The 25,171-nt window shown below is 36.5% G+C and overlaps 2 protein-coding genes, 1 long non-coding RNA gene and 1 other non-coding gene across 4 annotated transcripts; 2 read left to right on the forward strand and 2 right to left on the reverse strand.

The window, feature by feature from the left end:
- Nucleotides 1–2,607: 2,607 nt before the first annotated feature.
- On the forward strand, nucleotides 2,608–7,447 carry LOC127166331 (uncharacterized). The gene is made up of 3 exons (XR_007827886.1): nucleotides 2,608–2,877; nucleotides 4,952–5,007; nucleotides 7,366–7,447. It is a non-coding gene; the product is annotated as an uncharacterized LOC127166331 (long non-coding RNA).
- Nucleotides 7,448–10,812: 3,365 nt separating this feature from the next.
- On the forward strand, nucleotides 10,813–14,832 carry LOC127166694 (uncharacterized protein K02A2.6-like). Its single transcript, XM_051112166.1, has one exon. The coding sequence runs from the start codon at nucleotides 10,813–10,815 to the stop codon at nucleotides 14,830–14,832; it is 4,020 nt and encodes a 1,339-aa protein (XP_050968123.1).
- Nucleotides 14,833–21,484: 6,652 nt separating this feature from the next.
- nabp1b (nucleic acid binding protein 1b) lies at nucleotides 21,485–24,474 on the reverse strand. Its single transcript, XM_051112951.1, has 6 exons — nucleotides 24,312–24,474; nucleotides 22,667–22,805; nucleotides 22,487–22,558; nucleotides 22,313–22,400; nucleotides 22,171–22,237; nucleotides 21,485–21,862 (listed from the first exon to the last, which is right to left on the reverse strand). Exons 1-6 carry the CDS (start codon nucleotides 24,403–24,405, stop codon nucleotides 21,672–21,674), a joined length of 651 nt encoding a protein of 216 aa, XP_050968908.1. The 5' UTR covers nucleotides 24,406–24,474; the 3' UTR covers nucleotides 21,485–21,671.
- Nucleotides 24,475–24,703: 229 nt separating this feature from the next.
- trnas-cga (transfer RNA serine (anticodon CGA)) lies at nucleotides 24,704–24,785 on the reverse strand. Its single transcript has one exon. It is a non-coding gene; the product is annotated as a tRNA-Ser (tRNA).
- Nucleotides 24,786–25,171: the final 386 nt, after the last annotated feature.

The following is a 25,171-nucleotide window of genomic DNA, read 5'->3' on the forward strand; positions in this document are numbered from 1 at the left end:
CAGAATACGTTCTTACATGGTCCTCTTGTAGTCATACAATAACGTTTGCAATATGACTTTAGGATGATGTTCTATATTTGGTCCTCTTTTAGTTATATAATAACGTTTGCAATATGACTTTAGGAGGACGTTCTATTTTGGTTATTCTATGGTCACATAAGAACGTTATAAAGAGCACATTCGGGACGTTAACAGAACGTTCTCACATGGTCCTCTTTTAGTCATATAATAACGTTCGCAATATGACTTTAGGAGGACGTTGTATTTTGTTTATTCTATGGTCACATAAGAACGTTATAAAGAGCACATTCGGGACGTTAACAGAACGTTCTCACATGGTCCTCTTTTAGTCATACAGTAACGTTCGCAATATGACTTTAGGAGGACGTTCTATATTTTTGGTCCTCTTTTAGTTAAATAATAACGTTTGCAATATGACTTTAGGAGGACGTTCTATTTTGGTTATTCTATGGTCACATAAGAACGTTATAAAGAGCACATTCGGGACGTTAACGGAACGTTATCACATGGTCCTCTTTTAGTCATACAGTAACCTTCGCAATATGACTTTAGGAGGACGTTCTATATTGGTTATTCTGTAGTCACATAAGAACGTCATAAAGATGACATTCGGGACGTTAACGGAACGTTATCACATGGTCCTCTTTTAGTCATACAGTAACCTTCGCAATATGACTTTAGGAGGACGTTCTATATTTAGGTTATTCTTATTCTAGTCACATAAGAACGTCATAAAGATGACATTCGGGACGTTAACGGAACGTTATCACATGGTCCTCTTTTAGTCATACAGGAACGTTCGCAATATGACTTTAGGAGGACGTTCTATATTGGTTATTCTGTGGTCATATGAGAACGTTATAAAGAGGACATTCGGGACGTTAACAGAATACGTTCTTACATGGTCCTCTTGTAGTCATACAATAACGTTTGCAATATGACTTTAGGATGATGTTCTATATTTGGTCCTCTTTTAGTTATATAATAACGTTTGCAATATGACTTTAGGAGGACGTTCTATTTTGGTTATTCTATGGTCACATAAGAACGTTATAAAGAGCACATTCGGGACGTTAACAGAACGTTCTCACATGGTCCTCTTTTAGTCATATAATAACGTTCGCAATATGACTTTAGGAGGACGTTGTATTTTGTTTATTCTATGGTCACATAAGAACGTTATAAAGAGCACATTCGGGACGTTAACAGAACGTTCTCACATGGTCCTCTTTTAGTCATACAGTAACGTTCGCAATATGACTTTAGGAGGACGTTCTATATTTTTGGTCCTCTTTTAGTTAAATAATAACGTTTGCAATATGACTTTAGGAGGACGTTCTATTTTGGTTATTCTATGGTCACATAAGAACGTTATAAAGAGCACATTCGGGACGTTAACGGAACGTTATCACATGGTCCTCTTTTAGTCATACAGTAGCCTTCGCAATATAAAGAGGACATTCGGGACGTTAACGGAACGTTCTCACATGGTCCTCTTTTAGTCATATAATAACGTTCACAAAATGACTTTAGGAGGACGTTCTTTTTTGGTTATTCTATGGTCACATAAGAACGTTATATAAAGAGGACATTCGGGACGTTAACAGAACGTTCTTACATGGTCCTCTTTTAGTCATACAATAACGTTCGCAATAAGACTTTAGGAGGCAGTTCTATATTGGTTAATCTCTGGTCACATAAGAACGTTTAAAAAAAGAGGACATTTTGGACGTTAACAGCACGTTTACAATTTTTTTAATATGTACAATGTATTAAACCAATCACAAAGGTCCGGTATACTGTGAAGCGATCCAGCTGTTCATCCCAGCATCCGTTGATCCATACTGAGGCTTTTTTTTCTTCACCAGCTGAGAGCCTTCTACGGTGAGTAACGTTATTTCTGCTAAATTAATTATATATCATGGAAAGTTACTGTAATAATAGTTTTCTGAAAAAGAAGTGCACGTTCCATTACTAAGCTAATATTGTGAACATACTTTGCTAAACCAAAGTATTAAAGTTTAGCAACATGATCTCATGAGAATTTGTATCTGTTTTATGTAAAACTTTTGCATAGACACTGAAAAATACTTCTGTTTACAGCATTAAGGCAATGAAATCGCGGTATTAACATTTTTATTATATTTGTTGTCATACCAAGGCAATATGTTTCCAAATGCATTTATTAAATTAAGTTTACTCATTTACTTAATATGAAAAATAACATTTCGATCGGTTCTGTGTGATTTCTGCTGTCAACTCATTGCGAAGAATACAACTTAAAACAAGACTACACACCCTTAAAATGAATAACATTTTTTTCAATTATTTAACCATTTTTATGAAATATTTATTTTGTTTGCCGTGGGACATAAACGCCATTTTCTCCAACATGCAGTGACTGAAAAATAGAACCATAAATACACTAAAAACGCAACATAATAACATCAGTCAGTTTTATTTGTGCTTTGTAATCCAAGTCTTCTGAATTCATACAACTGCCAGTAACAGATCCAAATTCAACTCTTTATTCAGCGATCATCTTTCATCCTCAGCAACGACCGTATAAACATCAAAGCCCGCACTGATTCGTTCGTCCAAATTCAAAATGTACCACTTCAATTAACTACGACGGTAAAATCGAACGCTCATTGGTCCTCGCCTGCTTCGTCACAGATTGCGACAGCAGTGTTCCTGCCTATGTGTTTGAATGATGCGCGCTTTCACAAAGTGAATCAGGAGCATAGTCTGAGTAATATTTTTAGCGATTAAAAACTTAAATTGTGCTCTGTACCTCACACCAAACTATTGTATTTCACCTGCGGTGGCAACGCAGCATCATTTGGACTACTTTTGGTAATGTTTTTGACATTTTTTGCAGTAAATATTGGGATTGCACTTGTCTGTCTGTCATGGTTTTATTTATAGCCTAACGTTACTGTAAGAAATGGCTGTGTTTAGGTTTAAAGGTAGAGGTGGGATTAGCGTCCCAAAATATTTTTTTTGTAATTCTATGTTGTTTCTAAAATGTTTCTTGTTTCTTGCATATTTCAGTCTAACGTTTCATATGATTTTATATTCGCTATGATATGGGTATGTTTGTAATTAGGGATAGGTTAAGGCAAGGGTGCTCAACCCTGTTCCTGGAGATCTACCTTCCTGCAGAGTTCAGCTCCAACTAGGGGTGGAGCCGAACCCGAATACGGTATTCGGAAAGGCACAAATAGCGTGTTTTTACAAATACTTATTTCGAACAAATACTTAAAAAAATATTTGTATTCGGGAACAAGAAAAACTTTATATCAAAAAGCTGCGTTTCCTCATGAGACCGCAGTGCACGCCCGCATGAGCGAGTGAGTGAGTGACATTCAGGAGTCGGAGGGGTTGGGGGCAGGGCATATGCTCCCAAAATTTAATCTGCGCGACCTCAAAATATATTTGGAAGCATTTGTGCGAGTGCGAGAAATCGTTGCGGTGCGACTTGTTTTTATTTCTTTGCAAAACTTTCGCTAGCCGAACTACTGCCCAGACCGCTGTGAGCTGATACAGTGACAGTTTCGCCGTTTTCTCCAACATTACATAACTAATGAAACTCGATCTGTACATTCTTAACAGATTTTAGATATTAGTCGTCAATCACTCCCTGTCACTGACACTGCTCCGCTGAAACTCGGAACCGGCCGTTTTTTTCTCTCTCTCTTAACCAACCTCTGTTCCGGATTTGCACAAACTACATTGCAATTAGGGGTGTGTGATATGACGATTTTTGATTGTGGACAATTAAAATGTCTCCACAATCTGCTTTTGAAGAAATATACTATATTTTGTGCTACAGCGCACATTCTGGCATACACTCACATCAAATGATAACTCCACTCACGCAGGGGCGTAATTTCCACTGGGGACACACTTTTCAAAATCCCGTTTGTGTCCCACCACTTTTAAATAGTTTTGTTAAATTAATGTCTTGTATTGTGGAATGCACGCTTGGCACCGCCGAGAGTTTCGCGCCATCGTTAAAACGAAACCGAAAGTAAAACGCGCGCGCGCATTCAAAAGCAATTTTAATAGCCCTCGTTTAGAGAGCGACTCCCCAGTTCACCTTAGCATAGCTTCCCGTCACCCATTAACTTAGTTGAAACTCCTCACATGGATTTGGGCAACCAAATAGAAAAGAGTGTGGCTGCTGCTGAGATCTCTTGGTCCTCCACCAGCCAAAAAAAGTGTGTAGAAGTGTAACGCAAAAAAAAAAAAAAAAATGGATTTTTACGCCTATTTTGAATTTTACTCGAATGCAAATACAAATACAAATACTTTTCCCCCCTCAACAAATACAAATACAGATACAAATACCGGCTGCTTTGCACACCCCTAGCTCCAACCCTAATCAAACACAACTGAACCAGCTAATTAGGATCTGAAGGAGCACTTGATAATTACAGACAGGTGTGTTTGATCAGGGTTGGAACTAAACTCTGCAGGAAGGTAGATCTCCAGGAACAGGGTTGGGCACCCCTGGGTTAAGGGGTCTAAAAATCTAAATTGCTTATCAATAATGTGTGTGTATGTATATATATATATATATATATATATATATATATAATATTATTATTATTATTATTATTATTATTATTATTACTATGTTTTTTTTTTTTTTTTTTTTAAATTACATAGTAATGATATAAAAGATTCGTAAATAATTTATGCTTTTAACTGACCAGGCTAAAATAAAATACACAATGTTTGTGGATCAGAATGTTTGTTTCTTTTCTGTCGTTTTTGTAATAATGTAAGTTATGAATTAATTAATACATTTTTTACAGTTGTCTTTTATTTTTGCGCCCGTTTTGTCTTTCCTTTGATTAGTAACGAACCTTGTACTGCAGTGAATGCAGTGTTTTCACACTGTGCCCCTTTCTGTGCTTTCCAGACCTGGCCATGTACCCTGCCCTCTTCATACAGGTTGTCATGATGTCATTACAGAAGGTAGGCTTATCTTGCAAAAAGGGTTTTCAAATTTGCAGCAGCTGACAGGCCAGAAAAACGTTATAATTGTCACGTTATAATGTGATACATTACCAATTAGAAGTTTTTGAATAGTACGTTTTTTTTTGTTGTTGTTGTTGTTGTTTTTATATAAAAAAAAGTCTCCTCTGCTCACCAAGCCTGCATTTATTTGATCCAAAGTACAGCAAAAACAGTAGCATTTTGAAATATTTTTACTATTTAGAATAACTTTTTTTGATTTGAATATATTTTAAAATGTAATTTTATTCCTGTGATTTCAAAGCTGCATTCTTTGCACCTTTACTCTAGTCACATGATCCTTCAGAAATCATTCTAATATTCTGATTTGCTGCTCAAAAAACATTTAATATAATTATTATGTTGAAAACAGCAGAGTATATTTTTTCAGCATTTATCTAAAATGGATATCTTTTGTAACTTTATAAATGTCTTTATCATCACTTTTGATCAATTTATGGAGCATTTTTGCAAAATAAAAGTGATTAATTCCTTTAATTCTTTCCAATAAATAAATAAATAAAATACTGATGCAAGGTTTTGAATAATACAGTGATAATGCTGATCTGAAAAAAATTACTAAACTGTTTTAATTATTTATAATAGTACTAATAAATAAATAAATGTTGCTTGAGCAGCAAATCAACATATTAAAATGATTTCTGAAGGATCATGTGACACTGAAGACTGAAGTAATGCTGAAAATGTAACTGAAAAAAATTACAGTTTAAAATATATTCAAATAGAAAGCAGTTATTTTAAATGGTAAAACTATTTCACAGTATTACTGCTTTTGCTGTACTTTGAATCAAATAAATGCAGGCTTGGTGAGACTTCTTTAAAAAATATAATAATCTTACTGTTCTAAAACTTTTAACTGGTAGTGTAAGTTCATAGTTTTAACAAGATGGTTTTTTTTTCACCATATAAAATATTTTTGTTGTTAGGATATACAAAAATATTTTATAGCGGGAAACTGTTCTATGCAACTATGTTAAACCCACGCATGAAGTATGGAAGTAAGTAAAGTGTGTATATCGTATATGAAAAAAAAAAAAAAAAGTATTAAATGTCAAAGTTGCACACGGAAAAGTAAAAATAAATAAATGACATCACAATTGTATGTTATTTTGTATTTAGTACTGTCCTGAATAAGCTATTTCACATAACATGTTTATATATATACTCTACGAGACAAAATAATAACTGAATTTATAAAAATGACCCCATTCAAAAGTTTACATACCCTTGAATCTTAATACTGTTTGCCATTTTCTGGATGTTTTAATGTTTTGTGATGATTGTTCATCATTCCCTTGTTTGTCCTGAGCAGTTCAACTGCCTCCTGTTTTTCAGAAAAATCCTCCAGCTCCTACACATTCTTTAGTTTCCCAGCATCTTCTGCATATGTGATCCATACGTGATGATTTTGAGATCCATCTTTTTACACTTAGGGCAACTGAAGGACTCATACATTACTATTATATAACTTGAACATATTTACTGATGCTCAAGAAGGAAACACAATGCATTAAGAGCCAGAGGGTGTAAACTTTTGAACAGGATGATGACCTGTAATTTTATATTTTATTTTTGTAAAGATCATATTTTTTTCATTTAGTACTACACTTCAAAAGCTACATAAATAATTACATGTTTTCCAGAAGACAAAATAAGTATAATTTACCCTAATCATCTATTTCAAATTGTTTCCACCCCAGGCTCTTCATATTTTGTGTTTCCTTCTTAAGCAGTACTTTTGTAATAGTATGTATGAGTTTCTCAATTGTCCTGAGCATGAAAAGATGGATCTCAAAATCACAGTCACTGTTGGAAAAAGTTCACATATGCAGCAGATGCTGGAAAACCAAAGAATGTGAATGACTTGAAGGATTTTTTCTGAAGAACAGGAGGCAGTTGAACTGTTCAGGACAAACAAGAGACTCATGAACAACTATCACAAAACTTAAAAACAGTCGTGGATCACCAAGGAAACAACATACGGTATTAAGATTCAAGGGCATGTAAACTTTTGAATGGAGTAATTTTTATAAATTCAGTTATAGTTTTGTCTTGTGGAGTATATATAAACATCTGTTATGTGAAATAGCTTATTCAGGACAGTACTAAATACAAAATAACATGATCTCTATTTTTTGTTAAAATTCTTAACATTTTGTATATTTTGCAAGTGGTATGTAAACTTATGTGCACAACTATATATATTGGTCATCTATACTTATACACCTAAGTGTGATTAAAAGCAGTTAAAAAGTAATTGAAGTGATTGCTAAATATTGTTATTTATACTTTTTTCAGGCAGCCGAAGAACAACTTGGGACACCTCCTGAAAAGACAGTGACTCACACGCACACACACACACACACACACACACACACACACACACAAAATATATAATTAATATAAATCAATATGTTCTTGTTACTGTTTCCCATTATTTGGACACATTTTGATGCTTTACTGTGGAAATTATCATATCAATAAAGCCAATTTGAAAATAATTGAATTGACTGGTAGTTTCCTGTAATGTGTTACTAAAGGTTCTAAAAACATTCAGTAAATGTGGGGAAGGACCTAAATAGGACCAAAAAAACATTTTAGGTTGGTCCTGCACATGTTATGGGAATGTAGTGTAGAGACTAATAGGGGACTTCCTATAGTAATAACCTAAATGTCCCAAGAACGTCCTGAATGTTCTGTGATTGTTCTCCAAATGATGTCCTCCAAGCCTTTAAAGAACTCCAGATCATGACCATCTCGGAACGTCCTGGGAACGTTATTAGGTGACGTCCTTGACACCAGCGCGGACGTTCTGACAACGTTTTGGGAACGTCACATTTCCAAATAAAATATGGTCCCCTACACGTCCCAAGAACGTCCTGAATGTTCTGTGAAGGTCCTCCAAATAACGTCCCCCAAACCTTTAAAGAACTCCACATCATGACCGTCTCAGAACGTCCTGGGAACGTTACTAAATAAGGTCCTTGACACCAGCGTGGACGTTCTGACAACGTTTTGGGAACGTCATATTTCCAAATAAAATATGGTCCCCTACACGTCCCAAGAACGTTCTGAATGTTCTGTGAAGGTCCTCCAAATAACGTCCCCCAAACCTTCTCCACATCATGACTGTCTCGAAACGTCCTGGGAACGTAACTAAATAACGTCCTTGACACCAGCGTGGACGTTCTGACAACGTTTTGGGAACGTCATATTTCCAAATAAAATATGGTCCCCTAAACGTCCCAAGAACGTCCTGAATGTTTTGTAAATGTCCTCCAAATAACGTCCCTCAAACCTTTAAAGAACTCCACATCATGACCGTCTCGGAACGTCCTGGGAACGTTACTAAATAACGTCACTAAATAACGTCCTTGACACCAGCGTGGACGTTCTGACAACGTTTTGGGAACGTCATGTTTCCAAATAAAATATGGTCCCCTAAACGTCCCAAGAACATCCTGAATGTTTTGTAAATGTCCTCCAAATAACGTCCCCCAAACCTTTAAAGAACTCCACATCATGACCGTCTCGGAACGTCCTGGGAACGTTACTAAACAACGTCCTTGACACCAGTGGGGACGTTCTGAGGACGTTCTGGGAACGTCACATTTCCAAATAAAATATGGTCCCCTAAACGTCCCAAGAACGTCCTGAATGTTCTGTGAAGGTCCTCCAAATAACGTCCCCCAAACCTTTAAAGAACTCCACATCGTGACCGTCTCAGAACGTTATGGGGACGTTACTAGGCAACGTCCTTGACACCAACGGGGACGTTCTAAGGACGTTCTGGGAACGTAAAATTTCTAGCGGGGGGGACACATCAACGTCGGGCAGTCTGCGAGCATTTCTCGGGCTAGTTTTTGAGGCAGCAACACTGTTGGCTTTCATCGTCCCTAGTTCTTTATTCATTTAAACTCATTTAAAGAAGAAGTTTAAATGAGTTCAAATTCCAGTGTGACACTTCTGTTTTAACATTCAAAGAGCACAAGGTAAAATGTAAGTAGCTAAACATTTTGAATCTGACTGCTTTTTAACAATGAACCTTTTAAAAGACCAAAGGTTATATTCACTTACAGCTAAAGTCAAAAGTTTACATGCACCTTGCAGAATCTGCAAAATGTTAATTATTTTACCAAAATAAGAGGGATGGAAAAAAAAAAGATATTTAGGCAAAATAAGAGAAATGTACACATTTTCATTCTGTTTCATTCTCTCTTACACTTCTGGCTCTTAATGCATTGTTTGAATGCATAAAATCACCTGGATGAAAACATGAATAGGCCTACATTATGTTGAGAATTTATATTAACCTAGCTAATTTAATTTAATTTTCATATTGTTCATTCTGTTAAAAATGTTTCATAAAAATAAATTGAATAAATAAATATTTTAAACTATTAAATTTTTTGCAAAGGGAAAATATTTTTGCAGTTACATATTAACAAGGTCATAGTCAGGTATATAAAATAAAAACAAGAGTAGCACAAAAATAAATCTAGCTTGTATTGTTGAAAGTAACAATGTGCAACTCATGATCAAAGTGAAATTATTCTGACGTCTTTCTACATTTGTACAAAATACCACCTGGTATTGATAGACCACACCTCTAAGTTATTGGCCACAGCAAAAATTTATTTCTTTTTAAAATATGTTTTTCTGAAAAATGGTACTTTTGTCCCCCGCTCTCCCCTATGTAAACTTTTTAACGGGGTAATTTTTTATAAATTTAACTATTGCTATATTTTCTTTTGTGGAGTATTATGTGAAATACACTACCGCTCAAATGTTTGGGATCAGTAAAACATGTTTTTTTTTTTATTTATTTATTTTTTTTAAAGAAGTCTTTATGCTCATCAAGACTGCATTTATTTGATCAAAATACAGAAAAAAATGTTATTACAATATAAAATAATGGTTTATATTTTAATATACTTTAAAATATAATTTATTCCTGTGATGCAAAGCTGATTTTTCATCAGACGTTAAGGCCTGTACATACCAAGAACGATAACTATAATTATAAAGATAACGTTCTAAAAATCGTTTCAAATTTAAGAGAATAGCAGAATTCACACCACAACTATATAACGATACAGATATATCACTTTCAGAACTTTATTGTTTTTGTTCAACTACATTGACTACGTTAGGGATCAGATAATTTACGCTAGATTCACTGTTTAGATGTGCCCTGTTTTGAACGTGCATGCTGAGGACATCTACTGGTTGAAGTCGTGTAAATGCAACAAAAAATCGTTTATGCTTTACTAATACACTATTTTAGATATTTACATATCTGTTTACTATTTGTTATAAATAAAAGTGTTTACGATAGGCTATTCAAAATGTGATGCTAAAAATATTTATTATTTAGTTGAAGGCAGCTGATCTTTGCAGACTCTTGGTGTAGTATCCTGCAGTAACCACAAGGTGTCGTTAGTGTATTACAAGTGTTGAGTTCTAAACTGTAAGTGAGTTGAAGGAAAGTATCCGATGCAGAAGGCTTGCGGTGCTAATGTCTGTTGCTGTAACTGAGGTAAACAGAAAAGTAAAGGTTAACTTCAACTCACGACATGTAGTAGACTGATCTTTATTAAAGTTACTACATTTTTGGCGACGAGGATGAAGTAGTAAGCCCGTGATGATTACAGATTAAGGATATAAAAAAAAAAGGAAAAGAAGGAGCAATGCGCTGATAGCTGACTGTGAGGGAAACAGAAGATTTAAAAAAGATATAGAACCATGGCTACAGGAACTATTGGCTCACTGGGAGCATTTGATGCAAAAGCTCAAACATGGGAAGAATATTCCGAAGTACTGGAGCAATTTTTCGTGGCTAATGGAATCGACGATGAGGGTAAGCAAAGAGCTATTCTTATAAGTGTTGTGGGACCACAAACTTACAGTGTGATGCGAAATCTTCTCAGCCCTGTAAAACCAAGCGAAAGAACTTATCAGCAGCTGGTAACGATGCTAAGAAATCATTTCAACCCCCAGCCAAGTGAGATTGTTCAGAGATTTAAATTTGACTCAAGAACAAAGAAGCCAACAGAGACCGTAACCGAATATGTTGCAGAGTTGCGTCGCTTGGCACAAGACTGTAATTACGGAGCAACTTTAGACCAAATGCTGAGGGATCGGCTTGTTTGTGGCATAGATGATGATCGGATTCAGAGACGTTTGCTTTCAGAAACAAACCTGACATTTGAGACTGCTTTGAAAATTGCAGTAGCCACAGAAGCCGCAAGCAAAAATGTGCTAGACTTGCAACATAAATCCGGTGTACAGACATGTAACAGCGTCAGGTTCAGAGCGAAGAAAACTGATCACGGGAAAAAGGGAGAGACAGGTGAACAAATAGACACCACGGACTGCTACAGGTGCGGGGGAAAAAACCACAAAGCCACTGAATGCAGATTTAAAAAGGACAAATGTTATGAGTGTGGGAAAATAGGCCATATCGCCAGGGCCTGTCGCAACAAAAATAAACAGAGGGGACACATTGTAACTGGAAAAAGGGGAAAAAGAGTGCGTCCGCATCGAGCATTTAATGTAAGTGAAAATAATGAGAGTGATGAATCAGAAGAAACATTCACGTTGGCATGTGTGACAGCTGATGCGTTGAAGAAAGTGAAACCCCTCACTGTTGAGTTGAATATTGATGACAAACTCTTGAACTTTGAAATTGATACAGGATGTAGTGTCACTCTAATGAACGAGGGAATGTTCAGTGACATTTGGAAAGATTCGAAAGCTCCCAAGCTAAGACCCTCAAAAATCAAGTTGAGAACTTATACTGGAGAGCCATTAGAAATAGTGGGGGTGGCAGATGTTCATGTAAAATACCAGCAGCAGGAAAAGGAAATGCCTCTTGTCATAGTTAAAGGAACAGGACCATGCTTACTAGGCCGAACCTGGCTGGAAGAAATCCAGTTGCAATGGGGTGAAATAAACCTGGTACTGTCTGAGAGGATGACGGCACAGCAGGTGCTATCCAGGCACGAGGAAGTGTTCAAAGAGGAGCTTGCGACCTTAAAGGGCACTACTGCTACTCTTCATGTGCCGAATGATGCCTCACCAAGGTTTTATAGACCAAGGTCAGTGCCATATGCCTTAAAAACAAAGGTGGAGGAAGAGATTAATCGTCTGCTGCGGGACAAGATCATCTCACCTGTTAAGTATTCAGAGTGGGCAGCTCCTGTTGTTCCTATCTTGAAACCGGATGGGAGTATAAGATTATGCGGTGACTACAAACTTACAGTCAACAGAGTGTCAACACTGGAACAATATCCAATACCCAGAGTGGAAGATCTTTTTGCTCTACTCGATGGAGGAAAGCAGTTCACAAAACTGGACATGAGTCACGCATACCAACAAATCATCATGGATGAGGACTCCAAGAAATACTTGACTGTGAATACTCACAAAGGGTTATTCACATATAATCGTCTGCCTTTCGGAGTGGCTTCCGCTCCTGCCATCTTTCAGAGAACAATGGAGGGGTTGTTGCAAGGTATTCCTGGAGTAGTTGTTTATCTGGATGATATACTGGTGACTGGAGTAAACCAAGACAGTCACCTGAGGACTCTAGATGAAGTGTTGGCAAGGCTGAAAGAAGCTGGTTTGCGGCTAAAGCGGGGAAAATGTGTGTTCCTGGCAGATGAGGTGGAATATTTGGGTCACCGAGTAGATGCACAGGGTCTACATCCTACAGGAACTAAAGTGAAAGCCATTGAGGAAGCACCGGAACCAAGGAATGTTACAGAACTTAAGGCGTACCTGGGATTGCTGAACTATTATAATAAGTTCCTTCCCAATCTAGCAACGCTACTAGCCCCACTTCATCTGCTGCTGAGAAAAGATGTTCAGTGGATGTGGAAAAAGCCACAGAAAGAAGCTTTCCAGGAATCTAAAGCTCTACTGAAATCAGCAAGTGTGCTAGTGCACTATTCATCGGATTCAGAACTCATTCTTGCCTGTGATGCCTCAGCCTACGGGGTGGGTGCCGTGCTCTCACAGCGCAGAAAAGGACAGAGTACGGAGAAACCTCTTGGGTTCATGTCAAGAACATTAACGACTGCAGAAAAGCGTTATTCACAGTTAGACAAAGAAGGCTTAGCTGTGATTTTTGGAATCCAAAGATTTCACAAGTACTTGTATGGTCGTACATTCACAATTTGCACTGATCATAAGCCCTTGATTAATTTGTTCAATGAAACAAAGGCCATTCCTCAAATGGGATCACCCAGAGTGCAAAGGTGGGCTGTAATGTTACAGGCATATCAGTACAACATTGTGTACAAGCCAGGGAAGTACCACCAAAATGCTGATGCGCTAAGTAGACTCCCAATACCAGGTGAGGGAGAACTGGATGATGCTAATGATCAAGTGCTGATGATGGATTTAATGGATGACTCGCCTGTAAATGCAGTACAAATTCGGAGGTGGACATCCCATGACATAACGCTCTCCAAGGTACATGAGTACGTGTTAAAGGGTTGGCCTGAAGAAGTGGAGCCACCGCTGTCACCATACTATCATAGGAGAGACTCGCTAAGTGTCAAAGATGGATGTGTGATTTGGGGAGCAAGAATCATCATACCATCACAAGGTCGAGCAGCTGTATTGAAACAGTTACATCAGAACCATTCCGGTATGTCAAGAATGAAGGGGTTGGCCCGATCATACATGTGGTGGCCTGGTATGGATCAGGATGTGGAGAAAGTGGTGCAGACATGTGAGATGTGTCAACGTTTCAAAAAGGCACCTGCTCAAGCTCCGTTGCACCCGTGGGAGTGGCCAGGCTCACCCTGGGAACGACTTGATGTTGACTACGCAGGGCCCTTCTTAGGAAGGATGTTTCTAGTTCTGGTAGATTCCCATTCCAAGTGGATGGAAGTTTATCCTACTATGCATGCAACTTCCCAAATCACCATTGAGAAACTGAGACTGTGTTTCAGTACACATGGATTACCTAAAATGTTAGTGTCAGACAACGGATCATGCTTTACCAGTGAAGAGTTTGGAACTTTCATGAAAAGAAACGGCATTCAGCATGTGCTGTCAGATCCTTATCATCCTTCTTCGAACGGACTGGCGGAAAGGGCGGTTCAAACTTTCAAGGAGGGGATGAAGAAGATGAAAGGTGAGACAGTGGAGACAAGAGTAGCAAGATTCTTGTTTAATTACAGAATCACTCCCTATGCAACGACTGGGTTGTCACCTGCTCAGATGTTAATGTCACGGAAGTTGAGATCTCCATTTGACTTACTCCTTCCTGATGTAAAGACCAAAATTCTGAAAAAACAGCAGAAACAAAAAGAAGGTCATGACAAGACCTGCAAACTCAGAAGTTTTGAAGTTGGAGATTCAGTGTACGTGAGGAACTACAGTGGTGGACCAAAATGGATACCGGCCGTAGTGAAAAGTTGTACAGGACCTCTTTCATACAAGACCGCTCTAGGGCAGGGACAAACTGTGAAGAGGCATGTGGACCAAATGAGAACTCGGAGTACAGATGAGATGTTCGAGACTGTACTACCCACAGAGAAAGAACAGGACGGAGGAACTACGGCATTATCGACTGCCGATGTGGTCGATGCACATGCAGGGAAGGAGATGTCTGTCCTGGAGAAGGCCCAATCGCATGAAGTGATTGTTGTTGAGAAATCAGAGATTGCTGGAGGAACCCAACCTACAAAACCGAGAAGATCTGCTAGAGAGAAACGTTCTCCAGCTCGCTTCAAAGACTATGTTGCCTAGACCAAGTTAGTATGAGAATCAGAGTAATATAAGTGATCTAGGTTGAAGAGTTCTTTCTAAAAAAATATATATGTATAGATCCTAATCAATAAGACACTTATAATGTGTTGTTGTTATACAGTGTTATACATCTTAAGTGATTTCGTTGATATTTAGTTATGTGACTTAGTTAATAATACTAATCTATAAACAAAACAGAAAGAAAATTCTAAGTAAAGAAAAGACAATCCACTTGATAGCTTAAGAAGGAAGGGATGTAGTATCCTGCAGTAACCACAAGGTGTCGTTAGTGTATTACAAGTGTTGAGTTCTAAACTGTAAGTGAGTTGAAGGAAAGTATCCGATGCAGAAGGCTTGCGGTGCTAATGTCTGTTGCTGTAACTGAGGTAAACAGAAAAGTAAAGGTTAACTTCAACTCACGACATGTAGTAGACTGACCTTTATTAAAGTTACTACACTTGGTCACAGCAAAACTGAAAGTAAAAAACCCCCCTCATGTTATTCATACTCGAGTCTATTTATAGTGGGTCAAGAGTAATGTCTACAGGGGACAGAGAAGTTGTTCTAGAGGCACTATCTGCCCTCCTCCAAACTACTGTGAAGCCTTACAATGGATTAAATGATTATTTGGACCCTACTGTGCTCAACATACTTAATTTTCTGCCAGTAGCCTATGGCAAACTTCTTGGAGACCCTTCTTATGCACTTTTGCAGCGAGTGGCAGCATCGTTTAATTTGGCAGATGTACATCAGGAGATGTTTGTGGACATGGATGAGTTTTTCGACCCACGCTTTGATTATGATTTCACAAACACAAGGGACAACTCCATCTGCATACGTGGTAATGAGCCATACAAACGGCCATGTGGATGGTATCGTTTTGCTCTCAAAGTCCTGAACAAGTACCCTGATGGAAACGCCTGGCTGGGTACAGATGGATGGAAGAGTTACTCTGTGGCTGGCGAGTGGCCTGTCTCCTATCATGGAACCAATGCTGAGGGTGCTATAGGTATCGTCAAATCCCATTACAAAGCAGGTCTTAGAGAACTCTACGGGAGAGGAATCTATTCAACATATGACATTGAGCAAGCTTCTGGCTACAGCAAGGAATTTACATCCAAAAAGAACGGGAAGAGATACAGAGTCCTGATGCAGAACAGGATCAATCCAATGATGAGGAAAGTATGTGACAGAAAGGACTACTGGCTGATTGAGGTTCCTGAAGGCACCTCTTCAGCAGTAGAGAAGGAGATCGTGGAGAAGTCCATTCATCCTTATGGGATTCTGCTAAAAGAGGTGTGAGAGAAAAATAAGAACCAGCTGACTGCCTCCATGTTAATGTTACCATGATGATCATCACGAACGATGATGGTTATTATTGTTGATTTAGTAAGTCACATTGTTTGATGTTAAATATTAATAAGATTTTCCTTATTTTCTAAAATTTGATTCAAATATCTATTTTTAGTAGGGGTGCAACGGGACAGAGGTGTGATGGTTCGGTACGTATCTTGGTTTGAAGGCCACGGTTCGATACAATTTCGGTACAACAGAAAAAAAAACAAATCTACTATGCTAGGTTTCTTTTCATTTATTTTAAACAGACAGTAGTGCAAATTACAAAAAAATACTAAATATTACATCAAATTAATGTCATATATAGGCTATCAAATCTGTAGTAAATATATACATACAAGAAATAAATACTTTAAATATATTTAATTTAGTTAACTGTTAGACAAGGGGAAAAACAGTGCGACATGTAACATAGCCTATATTTGCTGAGTTTCAGTTCAGTTTTGTGACAGAAAAGAAACTCAAATGGCAGAAAGCGACATTCTATTTGTTTTTTTATTTGATTTTGCTGGTATGAGGAAAGTTGACGTAATCGTGCCGGCGCACACAAACACAAAACATATCAGTTCCAGGCTTCCAGCATTGCTAACTTGACAGCGCAGTTGGTACTTTATCAAAATAAAACACAGTGAACCAAATATCAGCGTGCCCGCCTCACTGTGTCACCGTTAGAACACGACCGAAGTACAAAGTCTATAATTTACATAATAAATAATAGTTTAGCATTTGGATGCATCGCAAATATGGAAATATTATGGAAATTGTTTTCAAGTTCGCAACTCCCGGCATTCGCTGTTCTTCAAACAGCTTATCAAACAGAGTTGCATTACCCCTTCTGGACAGAGGGTGAATTGGCTGTATTCGTTGTAAGGCCTCATGCACCGAACCGAGATGCCCGTACCGTGACATGTATCGTACACCCCTAATTATGAGTCATTCAAAAACAGGACAAGAATATATATATATATATATATATATATGTGTGTGTGTGTGTGTGTGTGTATGTGTGTATCTGTCATTCATGTTGTTTTTATTAATAACACAAGACTGTGAGCAGAGTTTTACCGCAGACTGACAAAATTTGCTTTAAAGTCTTTTTTCAAGTTTATAAATGCATTTAAATTGTGAATGTTAGTTTTTTTTGATCTAATTTAATTTCTAAAACTGTCCTTTAATGATATTATTAATAATAGTGACGTGAAGATGCATATCATTGTCAGTGATTTCTACATAAACACAAATGTGCGACATACTTGATTTGCTTCGTCTGATGCCTATTCTTTGGATATATATTTGCTCTTTGTGTCCTAAACATACTTTTGAACCATTTTTTCTGAATGAAATATGTACCTGTTAGTAAGATTTAATAGCGAAGTTGTGTGTGTTGTGTGTCAGAGTGGTAATTTGATTTTTTACATAGGCATTCATCATCATCATAAGCTAGTAAGATCTATATGTCCATTATTTTATGACACAGATAACACTCTGGAATGTATTTTCAACATTAACTATCTTTTATGTAATATCTGTTTTGATCTATTATGTTTTATTATGTATTATGTCAAGGCTCTATGAAGAACCTTGAACATCCATGGAACCTTTCAAATGCAGAAAAGGTTATTTATAGTCAAATAAGTTTCTTTAGAACCTTCTTTTTAAAATGTTCTTCAAAATGGTTCTTTTAGGAACTGTTTACTGAAAGGTTCTTTGGGGAACGAAAAATGGTTTTTCTATGGCATCACTACAAAAATACCCTTTTGGAACCTTTATTTTTAAGAGTGAGAATGTTTATGCTGAAGAAGAAGAAGAGAAATAAACTGTGTTCTGTGATGGCGTACTGTGAAGGACAACTTTTGCAGTTTTAGTTACAGAACTTTAAATGATGTGCTGAGTAACAGATTTTTAATGATTGCTCACCTGAGTTTGTTTATTAAAAACTTTTTGATTTAAAAACGTATGCCTACATGTTTTATTTGATGACTTATTAAGTGTATTCTGCATTTAAGTATGACTAGGTGTGTCCAAACAGACTGGTTGCCTATACAGTGAGCTTCTGGTGATGCTCTAAATGCCTTGAAGGGGTCATGAACTGAGAAATCAAAATTCCCTTGATCTTCTGACAGAGGTCACAGTGCTAAAAAACATCCTGTAAGTTTCAGAATTCAAAACTTTCTCATTAGTTTAAAATCAGCCTATATTAAAGCCCGTCTGCCAAAACCACATGGAACGTGCCACTTTATGATGCAATAGTATGACAAAACATGACCTCCACAGAAGAAGATCAATGCCTGCTGCTTCGTCACTGCTTGTTTAGCCCTGCCCACCAATTCGTAGTGTAATGTAGTAATGTAGTGTAAATAATGAAAGAGACAAACACGGGTCTATGCCTAGTTGTTGAAAAACAGTCTTTGCATTACCTTCCTTCTGATTGTAACGTTAGGAAAGAGTGGATGAACTTTATTCTTAATAAAGTTCCAGATTGCATCAGTAAGAACTCGGTCCTTTGTTCAATTCATTTTCAATTCAGGAAGATTGAAACTAAAAGGCAATGCTGTGCCAACTATATTGGATCCGGCAGTAAAGTCTTGCCACACAAGTGTGAATAACTTTATTACGTGGTCACTAATGCTTTGTCTGTTATTACAGATCGTTTGATATGTACTGAATATTTATGCGTTTTTAACCTAAATCACAGCAGCATCCATCCATGAAGGATGTAGGCTGTTATACATATACAACTGTTAGCCAGTCATAGTAATGGGTGTTTACTTTCGAGTCTACAATCTGCCACTCCTATTCAAACAGAGTGTTCAGATGAGGGGGGTCAAAACAGCCTTTTACTTCTAAATGATGATGATTTTTGGATGTAAAAATCTTGATAACATTATAAGTGGACCTCAGAAAACAGTACATAATTTTTAAGTTTATGACCACTTTAAAACTGGATTCCAAAAAGTAAGTGTTTTAATAAACTTAAAATATTAAGGTTTAGCCAGTTGCCATTATGAAATCAACATTAGCAGCTAATGTATCTTTACAGCAACAAATTGAACACCAGAGTTATGAATCGTGAATTTTAAGCAAATGTTTCTGAAGACAATAAAAAAAAGAGTATATGTCTTATATATGACATATGTATATGTCTAAATATCAGCACTGGAAAACGTAAGGTCTTGAACAGGTATCATGCATCACTGCTCAATCTCAAATTCCACTCCTAAATTCTTAGCACAGCCTCTAAAGCTGTCTCTTTGATGCTTCATATTAAAGATAAGCCTGTTAGGTTTTTTATCTAGAGGTCTGATATTCTATCACGTTCATAAATGCTCTAGGATATGAAATGTCATGCATTACTTTACTTTTACAGTTGAGGTCAAAATTTTACATATAATCTACTAAATGTTATTTTACCAAAATAAGAGGGATCATACAAAATGCATGTTTTTTTATTTAGTACTGACCTGAATAAGATATTTCACATAAAAGATGTTTACATATAGTCCACAAGAGAAAATAATAGTTGAATTCATAAAAATGACCCTGTTCAAAAGTTTACATACTGTGTTGTTAACTGAATGATCCACAGCTGTATTTTATTTTTTTATTTTTTTTAGTGATATGTTTGTGAGTCCCTTGTTTGTCCTGAACAGTTAAACTGCCCACTGTTCTTCAGAAAAATCCTTCAGGTCACACATATTCTTTGATTTTTCAGCATTTTGTGTATTTGAACCCCTTCCAACAATGACTATGATTTTAAGATCCATCTTTTCACACTGAGGACAACTGAGGGATTCGTACGCAACAGTTACAAACATTTCAAATGGTCACTGGTGCTCCAGAAGAAAAAAAATGATTAAAAGCCAGGGGGTGTAAACTTCTGAAAAGAATACAGATGTGTGCATTTTTCTTATTTTGCCTAAATATCATATATATTTTTATATCATTTTTATTTAGTACTGCCCTTCAGAAGATACAGGTTTCCCAGAAGACAAAAGTTACATTTACCCTAATTTTTAAATTCAGAAAGTTTTCACCCCCAGCTCTTAAAGGAGAAGTCCACTTCCAAAACAAAGATTCACATATAATGTACTCACCCCATTGTCATCCAAGATGTGCATGTCTCTCTTACTTCAGTCATAAAGAAATTATGTTTTTCGAGGAAAACATTTCAGCATTTTTCTTCATATAATGGACTGATATGGTGCCCCGATTTTGAACTTTCAAAATGCAGTTTAAATGCGGCTTCAAACGATCCCAGTCGAGAAAGAAAGGTCTTATCTAGTGAAACGATTGGTTATTTCCATTAAAATAATACAATTTATATACTTTTTAATGCCAAACACTCGTCTTGTCTTACTCTGCCTGGAGTGTTTTTTTTCTGATTCATGACAGTTAGGGTATGTCGAAAAACTCCCATCTCATGTTCACCCACAACTTCAAAATCGTCCTATATTACTGTTTTACCATTTTTGTTGAGGGTGTTTGATCTTCTTTGCATGTTCACTTTGCAAAGACTGGGTCGGTACTTCTGCAGCGATGTAGGATGATTTTGAAATGATTTTTAAAGTTGACGGAGAAAAAAACGATTGGAGTTTTTGGACATATCATAACTGTCTTGAGCCAGAATACACAGTGTTCAACCAATTGTTTCGCTAGATAAGACCCTTTTTCCTTGGCAGAGATCGTTTACAACCACATCTGTGATCTTTTGAAGCCGCATTTAAACTGCATTTTGGAAGTTCAAAATAGGGGCACCGTATCAGTCTATTACATGAAGAAAAATGCTGAAATGTTTTCCTCAAAAAACAATTTATTTACAACTTAAGAAAGAAAGGCATGAACATCTTGGATGACAATGGGGTGAGTACATTATATGTGAATCTTTGTTTCGGAAGTGTACTTCTTTAATGCATTGTTTCCTTCAGAAGCATCAGTGAGCAAAAATTTGGAACCTGTACTCCACATTATTACCACTAGAGGTCATTCTCACCTCAGAAATAAAGACAGATCACTGTCAAAATCAAAAAGAAAAGTTGAACTGAAAAATAACATACATTGAGTGAATCATCGCTTTGTGACAACAGCTTCCTGGATGATCGAAATTCAAAGTCCTTAGTGCCATATTCTAGCATTTGAGATTGTATCTGATTTTGCACCTTTTTTTTTTTTTTTTTTTTTTTTTTTTTTAAGAAAAAAGAACCAAACAGAGGGAACAAATAGTTCACATACTCTATAAATGGACCAAACTTACCATAAAGCACAAATATGACAAGCATGATAATGTTGTCAACTGACTTTATTTATACACATATTTGTTCTGCAAAATGCCATCTCATCAGTCTAGAAAAAAAGATTAATTTAATTTCTAAATCAAATAACCCTTAACCGAATCAAACTACAAATAAAATATTAGTTGAAAAATAAACAGAAAAATAAATACAAAACAGCATCGTCTTTGATATGCAAATATAATTTTCACATTCTCATCTCTTTAGAGCTCGGCGAGGATCCCGTCCATTGGTGATGGTGACAGTGGGTTTTGATCCATATCCTCCACCTGGAACTGGAGAAGCACCGCTGCTGCTCCAATGACTGCGGTTCAAATGACGTCCACCTGCACCAAAGGAGGGCTCTCGGGAGACAGGAGAAGGGGAAAACACAGCACAGCCATTTGCTGTGACAGGTAGAGAGGATGGTCAATCTGAGAAGACAATCTGATGCCAAATATACACTATAAAGGTGGTACAAAAGTGATTCTGAAACAGCATTTAGATGCGTTTACATGAATGTTATACATGATAGATGCGTTTACATAGGTGTTATACATGAATTTACACAGCAACATGTACACTTTGATACAAAAAGTGGGTCACAGCTAGCATTAGTTTGTACGGCTTTTATGCAGAAATGATTAAAAATGAATTTTGTGCATTTGCAACAAATATTCCCTTTGTCAATAAATCAACCTTCTAAAAGTTCAACCTGTAGGTCCAGCAGGAGGTCCATGATTCGGTATACTAGGAGTGCTGCCATGAGCTTCTGTTTTTACCTGTTAAGAGATAAAATAGACACTCATTATGTGCTCATACTATTCATGCCCACTAAGCAGTATTTTTGCACTCACGTGGGTGTTGTTTATTTGGTTCATTTTAGCCAGCACCTCTGGGTTAGGCTCACTGAAATTTGGCACCTCTGAGAAAATCATACAAAACCTTTGATAGATGCAAGAAAGTGCTGGTTATTGTCGTTATCGCTTCAGTGTCAAAGAACTTAAGTTCAATCAGTTGTGAAGACTTACTCTCCAATCTTCTGAAGGTCCCCTGTTCTTCCAATATACAGTGTGAGACAGCCTTTGAAAAGAGATGCATATCTGAAATCAAATATGTACACCAACAAGATTATAAAGAACAAATTAAAACCTCATAAAATAAGAATGTAATTATCAGGGTTAATAAGACTATCAATAACAAACTGTCACCCTCGATTGAGTCGTATGATGTCTCCTGTTTGTATCAGGCTTCCCACCTCGTCCCACACTGATATTGTAATACTTCCGGTCCTGTCAGCTACTTTACATGAACGCACTTCGTGTCCATCCTTTGTCTTGGATACACGACCTGACACATTTTGTTAAAGAAGCACAAAGATGGACCACACCTGAAATGTAGGTCAGCTGGTAGGAGGAATTATTAGTTATCAAACTAATTTCCGATTTCCCTGAATTGGTTCTTTCAGTTGGTTTCAAAGTACCGGTTCATTTTTTTTCCCCCTTTTTTTTTCAAATGCACTGCCATCAAAGGTTTAGTATCAGTAAAATTTGCAATGTCTCTTATGCTCATCATATAAAATAAAGTTCCATTTATTTGATCAAACATACAGAAAAGTACTAAAGTACTATGTTAATACTTTAAAATATAATGCATTTATATGATGCAAAGCTGAGCAATCTTCAGTGTAACACAATCCTTCAGAAATCATTCTAATATGCTAATTTATTATCAATGTTGTAAATAGTTGTGCTGCTTAATATTTTTTATTTTTTTTTGGAACCAGTGATACTTTTTCAGGATTCTTTGATGAATATAAAGTTTAAAGGAACAGCATTTATTCAAAATAGAAATTATTTTCTAAGAAAGTATCTAACAAAGTTTTCTAACACATCCTTGCTGAATAAAAGTATTAATTTCTTTCAAACAAACAAAGAAATTTACCAACCCCAAACTTTGAATAGTAGTGTATATTGCTACAAAAGATTTCTATTTTAAATAGGTTTTATTTGTCAAAGAATTCTGAAAATAAATAAATAAAAATACAAAAAGATTAAGCAGCACAACGGTTTTCAACACTTATAATAAATCAACATATTAGAATGATTTCTGAAGGATCATGTGACACTGCAGACTGATAATGATGCTGAAAAAACAGCTTTGCATCACAGGAAAAAAATCCATATTACATTGTATTAAAAAATTATATATTATATTATATTCCACAACATTATCGTTTTTTAACAATTATTTTTAATCAAGTAAATGCAGCCTTGATGAGCAGAAAAGACGTATTTAAAAAAAAAAATACTGATCCCAAACAAAGCGTTTACATTAGTTTAGGCCTACTAAAAGTAATTTACATATACATTTCGTCATTTAGCAGACTTTTTTTTCAAAGTGACTTAAAAACAACTCTTTAGCCGTCTCTGACATTGTTCACACATTCACTAATCCACATGACAATGCAAATAAATCAACAAATATTGAACAAAATTAAGTCCCATTTCGGAAGCTAGTGTAGTCTCTTTGTCGGGGAGTTGCTGACTCGATCGTCCACCGCACGAGTCGATTCAGTTCGATTCACGAATCAGTTCAACCGATTCATAGAAAGGATCAAACTCATAAGCTTCATACTCGCTACTGAAAAATATTGCTGGCTTATGCCTTTTTTGTTTTATGTTTATGGAACGGAACAACAAAGACTTAAAGGTTTGTAAGATATTGTTGTAATATAATTTGTCATTATAAATGCTTGTGAACAAACTGGCGTTTTTAAAATGAGGTTAGCCAGCAATCGTGTAGGCCGCGTTTGGTTGAGAAAATACAAATATTTACCACGCAAATTAGACTTACCAGTTTCCAGGACGATGAAAACCAAATTAATGTTTTTTAACCCAGGTTTAAGGTCTTTAATCAGACACACATTTTCGTTTGATGTGTTTGCCATTCTAAAACAGGAAAAAGAAAATTCAGTGTTTTTCAAACTGCCAACCACCACAAACCACCTTGTGTTGAATGACTGATTGCGTCAGGCATCTATATAGGCTACCCCGATTCATTTTTAAGGAATTTCGCACGGAAAACTTCCCCTTGAATTAAAACACATCAACTTACCCCATATTGGGAAAGAAAGGAAAACAAACATGTGAACATTTTCTGGAAAGAACGAAACATGTTTACAACAGTTCGAGCATTTAGTGTGACTAAAGATGTTTCATAAAGAGATAACTGTCAAAAACAAATGTCGTCACGAACAGGATTCGAACCTGTGCGGGGAAACCCCATTGGATTTCGAGTCCAACGCCTTAACCTCTCGGCCACCGTGACTGTCTGATGTGTATGTGTGAAAACAGCCCCATCTATTATAATATCAAAAATGCGATTTAAGTGGGCAGGTAAACGTCTTTTTTTTGTTTTGCAGGGTGGATGGATTAAATAAAATATAGAAAATGTAAAAGATTAAACTGTTTTAGAGTCGAAGTTCGTATTTAGAATCCCTCTCGTGTCGTCAATTCAATTCAAATAAACAAACAGAAGACAAAATAAAGTATTTGGAAATTATAAAGCGCTGTATTAGATAGAATAGCCAAATAAAATACCCCAAAAGATGATTTAGCTATACATTTGGCTCTCATATAAGCATTTACATCGCTTGCTTTGTTTTCTTCCGTTTTACTTGAGTAATCATAACGCCAGATGGCGCTATTGCCTAA

The sequence above is a fragment of the Labeo rohita genome, chromosome 6, assembly GCF_022985175.1.
Source record: "Labeo rohita strain BAU-BD-2019 chromosome 6, IGBB_LRoh.1.0, whole genome shotgun sequence".
In the NCBI taxonomy this organism is placed as follows: Eukaryota; Metazoa; Chordata; class Actinopteri; order Cypriniformes; family Cyprinidae; genus Labeo; species Labeo rohita.

Excerpts from the sequence above, each read along its gene's own strand:
- LOC127166694 (XM_051112166.1), top strand. The coding sequence starts at position 10,813 with ATGGCTACAGGAACTATTGGCTCACTGGGAGCATTTGATGCAAAAGCT.
- nabp1b (XM_051112951.1), bottom strand. The coding sequence starts at position 24,405 with ATGGCAAACACATCAAACGAAAATGTGTGTCTGATTAAAGACCTTAAA. Across the intron at positions 22,559-22,666 it reads ATCATACGACTCAATCGAGG|ATATGCATCTCTTTTCAAAG; the intron begins GTGACAGTTTGT and ends ATTTGATTTCAG. Across the intron at positions 22,401-22,486 it reads GACCTTCAGAAGATTGGAGA|GTTTTGTATGATTTTCTCAG; the intron begins GTAAGTCTTCAC and ends CATCTATCAAAG.